Source organism: Galeopterus variegatus, unplaced genomic scaffold, assembly GCF_000696425.1.
Source record: "Galeopterus variegatus unplaced genomic scaffold, G_variegatus-3.0.2 Scaffold17069, whole genome shotgun sequence".
Classification (NCBI taxonomy): domain Eukaryota; kingdom Metazoa; phylum Chordata; class Mammalia; order Dermoptera; family Cynocephalidae; genus Galeopterus; species Galeopterus variegatus.
In genome coordinates, this window is record NW_007743180.1 from 1,134 (window position 1) to 6,173 (window position 5,040).

General features: G+C 52.5%; 1 protein-coding gene across 1 annotated transcript in view; it reads left to right on the forward strand.

The window, feature by feature from the left end:
* Positions 1 to 2,588: 2,588 nt before the first annotated feature.
* Positions 2,589 to 5,040, forward strand: part of CD70 (CD70 molecule) — a 3,976-nt gene continuing 1,524 nt past the window's right edge. Inside the window, exons 1-2 of the mRNA XM_008564173.1 lie at positions 2,589 to 2,753; positions 3,549 to 3,582. Of these exons, the coding sequence (XP_008562395.1) occupies positions 2,589 to 2,753; positions 3,549 to 3,582 (199 nt within the window). The remainder of the gene's footprint in view (positions 2,754 to 3,548; positions 3,583 to 5,040) is intronic.

Here is a 5,040-nt window from a genome sequence, read left to right on the forward strand (position 1 = left end):
TGTCCTTCTGAATGAGAATGTGAACTGTTGGTTCCTGATCTACAGGTAGATGTTGGGCATGGAAGGAAGCAGACACCTTGCATCTTTGGTTCTATCGACTTGCTATTGAGATTCACACATCCCTCATGATGCAGAGACTATTCCACCTCACTCAGATATCCTGACTTTAGGCTTAGTGCTGTAATAGGTGAGACTTTGGAGTCTTCTCCCTTGGGGAGTGGGGTGACTGTATTTTGCAAGGGGTAAGGAGGATGAGTTGAGTTTTTGGAGATCAAATGGGTGGAGTCTGACAGTAATTGGTGGTTTTTTTTTTTAAAAAAAGATGACCGGTAAGGGGATCTTAACCCTTGACTTGGTGGTGTCAGCACCACGCCCAGCCAGTGAGCGAACTGGCCATCCCTATATGGGATCCGAACCCGGGGCCTTGGTGTTATCAGCACCGCACTCTCCCGAGTGAGCCACCGGGCCGGCCCGTAATTGGTGTTCTCCACTCAATATTTTCAGCTTTCTCCCTTCCAGGCTCATGCAAGCATGCCACTTCTCTCATCCCCAGAAGCTAGGCAGGGCTGCACAATATGCTTTCACCAAAAGAAAGTGATTTCCTACTTTCCCTTCTCACCACAGTGTTCATGTCAGGATAAAGCCTCCTTCAGCCTACCGGAAGCAGATCCCTTGCTGACCTGCACAAGTGTGAACAGGAAATAAACCCGTGTTGTGTAAAGACATTTAAGGACATCACCAGCACCCAGACATGTGTCTACTTCTCACCCACACGCAAGTGCAACCATCAAACGATTCTTTTTAATACTAATTTAGATGTTGATAATGCTTTTATCTTTTACCAAATCATAGGTGAAAAAGAAAGTGTATTCACCATGCTTTCAATTTCTGATTTTCTTATAATGAATGAAACGGTTTCATAAGCATTTGGATTTCTTTTTATAGCTCGGCTGCTCTTGTTCCTTTTTCCGTCGTTCTAGAGGGTATTAGCATTTCTTAATGATGTAATTTCTAAGCTATTTATATCTTAGAATGATATAAAAATCAGCTAAGTAAATTGGAGTGGGGGTCATTTTGGGGGTGTTGCCAGCCAAACTCCCAGACCTGGAATTCTAGGGTTTCAGTGCAGGAAATTCCTTTAGTAGTTGGGGGTCCCAGGGAGTGTATGCTGATTACCTAGATCCTGTTTGACTCTCCTGTTCACCTGTCCCCCTCTACCCCCATATAAACAAATGCTGTTGATGGAAGTTCCAAAAGCTCTCCTGCTCATAACCCTTTCTTCTCACCTCCTCCTACCACCAACTTCATCCCAGTTCAAAGAACCATCATTATTCACTTTCAGAAGATACTTTCAGCCTACAAGTAAATCATCTTAGACCACAGTCACACCCATTGCACAAGCTTTCATGGTACAGTGTTGAATAATTTGACTGCCTGACCCAAGCTCTCTAGTTCTAGCTCATAATCCTCTGGATCTAATTAATCTTTCTCCATCTTGCAGCTACATCATTATCTTAGTATCCTGGGGATGCCATGACAAAGTACCAGAAACTGGATGACTTACAGCAACAGAAATTTCTTCTCTCACTGTTCTGGAAGCTAGAATTTGGAAATCAGGTGTCAGCAGGGCCATGCTTCCTCTGAAGGTGTAAGGGGAGAATACTTCTTTGCTTCTTCCAGCTTCTGGAAGTTGCCAGCAAACCTTGGCATTCCTTAGCTTGTGGCTGCATCACTCCAATCTCTGTCTCCATCCTCAGATGGCCTCTTGCCTGTATGTCTCCATGTCCTCTCCTCTTCTAATAAGAACACCAGTAATTGGAATTAGGACACACCCTAATCCGGTATGACCTCATCTTAACCCAATCACATATGCAAAGACACTATTTCCAAATAAAGTCACATTCTGAGGTTCCAGGTGCACATGGATTTCGGGAGGATACTTTTCAACTCGCTACAGCCATCAAGAACAGGTGGCTTCTAAGAACACAGGAGAAGAGAGAACTGAGGTGCTGTGGGGGGTGTTTGTAAGAACCAGCCGCAGAAGAGAACTTTCATCGTGCCCACTCTCATGCCATGGGACAGGCCCATCACCTAGCCCGCCTGACTGCTGGGGATGTTGGACAGATGGACAGGAGCACAGGGACATTTGGGGAGTACTCCCAATCCCCAGCTGCTTGCTGTACTCCAAGTGCCCAGCGCAGTGTCTAGTGCCTGATAGATGCTCAATAAAGGTTTCTTGAAAGAATACACGGATGAGCACAAGGACAGTGAGGGTGGAGACCCAGATAGTAAGGTCGCATGTCCCCAGCCTCAGAGACAGGGTGGAGCTGGCAACTCCCTGGCCCACCCTGGCAACTGCCCCACCCTCTCTGGGAGATGCAGACTGGCAGGAGCTGGGGATTTCCCCTTAAGTCCCTCCCCTCGACCGTACATCCCCACCGAGGGGCAGGCTGGTCCCTGCCAGGTTGAGACACGCAGAAGCCCAAAAGCTGTCTGAGGAGGCTGAGGTTTCCTCTCCTTCGCAGCGGCCCTTTGCGGCCCTCTCGCCCCGCCCGCACCCGCAGATGCAGCGCTGGCCGCGGGCCGTGATGGGCGAAGAGAGCTCCAGCTGCTCGGTGCCCCGCCTGCCCTGGGGGTCCTTCCTGCGTCTTGCTTTGCTCCTGCTTCTCATCGGTATGGCGATCTACTGCTTCCTCTGCAGATCGCGCTTTGCACAGCAGCAGCAGCAGCAGCAGCAGCTCGGGTCACCCGGGGTGAGTCAAGACGGAAGGGCGGCATGGCACCTGCTCCGGGAGCCAGCGGGAGCCAGGGGGACCTCCGGGTGGGGAACGGCGGAGGGAACGAGAGAGAGGCGGAAGGAGCGTGCGCTAGAGCGCAGACAGACAGACAGACAGACAGCATCAGAAGGAGATGGATAAAAAGAGGCCAGGGAGGGTCATCTGGCAGGGAAGAGAGAGAGACGCTGCAGCAGGGAGACAGAGCAGGGGCCGGGCTGACCCGCCCGGGGACCGTCAGCTCTGCCCAGGAGGTCCGGGGGGATCCCACCGTGGGAAAGGTGCATCCGACTTGCTCATGAGTGATGACTTGTCTCTGGTGTTCCCCAGCAGGCTGACTCAGAGGCTGCTGGAAGCTTCACAAAGCTGAGGGCGGGGGCGTTTTCAGGGACCTCCTAGAACAGGACGACCTTCGGCCGCTCGTCCGGGAGCCCCGGACCCTCCCCACCCCGGGGACCCCCCTTGGGGAGCGCGCAGGGGCCTTTGCAGCGGGGAGAGGCCGGTGTGCGCGGCCTCCACGGTGCACTCGCGCCCGCTGAGGTCCAGGAAAACTAGGAAGTTCGTTTGAAGGTCCTGTCTTGAGGCTCCCCGCTGGTTCCAAACCGACTTCCTTTTTAAGAAGTCTTAAAAACAAACCAAAAAAGTCACAAGTACTCCCCGTGGGGTGAGGAATCGATAGGGAGGAGAGAGGAGGAAAGAGACTCCCCCCATGCAGGGGACGCTCGACAGCTCCGTGCTCATGTCCTTGCCCTGTTTTCTGGTTTTTTCTTGCAGTGGGACATAGCCGAGCTCCAGCTGAACCACACAGGTAACGCGGGGCACGTGTGTGCGACGTGTGCGCTCGCGGGGGCCGCGGGGAGGGGCAGAGAGGAAGGGGGCAGGTTTCACAGCCACTGCCATTTGGTCTCCCTCCTTGGAAGAACCCCCAAACAGCTAAAACAATAACACCCATAGTCATCGCTAACGTCCCTTTCTTCATTCCACAAACATTAACTGAGCATCTACCGTGAAAAGGCACCTGTTCCAGACACCCCAATAGTGAACAGAACAGACAAAAATCCCTGCCCTGGTGGAGGCTCCCCCTTCTTCCAAGAGCGGATGGCATTCAGTCAACGAACAAGTAACACTGGGTAGCAATGCCACGTAGAGTGAAAAGAGCAAAGAATAATGTGTTGGAGGAAAAGCAAGCAAGCGAGGGGGCTGGGGGAGTGTGAGGCCTGGGGTTGCCCTGCAAGATGGAAGCGACATGGGTGGCCTCCGAGATGGCGGGCCTTGGCGGAAAGACCTGCGAGAGGTGAGAGAGTGAGCCATGGGCTGTCTGTGGGAAGACCTGCCTCCTCTCTCTCTCCCTCTCTCTCTCTCTGTCTCTCTGTCTCTCTCTCTCCCCGCCCCCCACCCCCCTGTGCCTCTCTCTCATATATTATTTTCTCTAATTTGCTCTTGAGATCTCTGTCTGGAGAATGCTATAAACTCCTGCCATTCCGGACGGGGCTGAAGGCGAGGCGGTGGGGGATGTCTACACTGTGCTTTGCATGGGGCACCTTCTTTATCCTGCCACACAGCCTAATGCCTGAGTGTCCACCCCGTGACCAGGTGCTCCACTCCCAGGGAGCTTGTTTATAGTGGCAGACATCTCTGTGGCCCTTGACTGACCTGTGTCCATTTTATTCCTACCATGGTAGTCACTTTCTAGGAGAGCCTTGACCCAGAGGACAGGTATGTTGGCCAGGCAAGAGCAGAGGAGAAAAGGGCAGGACATCTCTCGGGGCCAGCAGGAAGCGGGGAGACTGGGGGTGGAAGCCTTTATTAGGGTCCAGGGCATTAACCAAGCAGGTTTCCCTTGGGGAGATCTAGTTGGTGGGTTTAGAGCAAGCGGGCATGAGCTGTGTGGGGTTTCAGTGGGATATCTACACAGCCCATGTGGGGTACGGGGGTCAGTGGGGGTGAGTCAGGAAGGCTGTATCTAGCTGTCCCATAGGGAGGGGGTCACAGAAGGTGGTGATATAAGGCAGGTGCCTGGATCGATAAAGTTGAGGAACTGAGAGGAGGTGGCAAAGCTGGAAATTGAGTCAAGGGTGACTGAGCCCTGCTTTTGGTATGAAAGAGCTAAACCTACACTCGAAATGAATGTGGAGGCAACGTGAAATTACAGTGATTCACTACACACGCTGTCTGTCTGTCTGTCTGCCTCTCCCTTCTTTGTGTTTCTCCATGTACCTTTGTCTCCTGCACATTCTCCCTCTCTCTCTCTCTCTCTCTCTCTCTC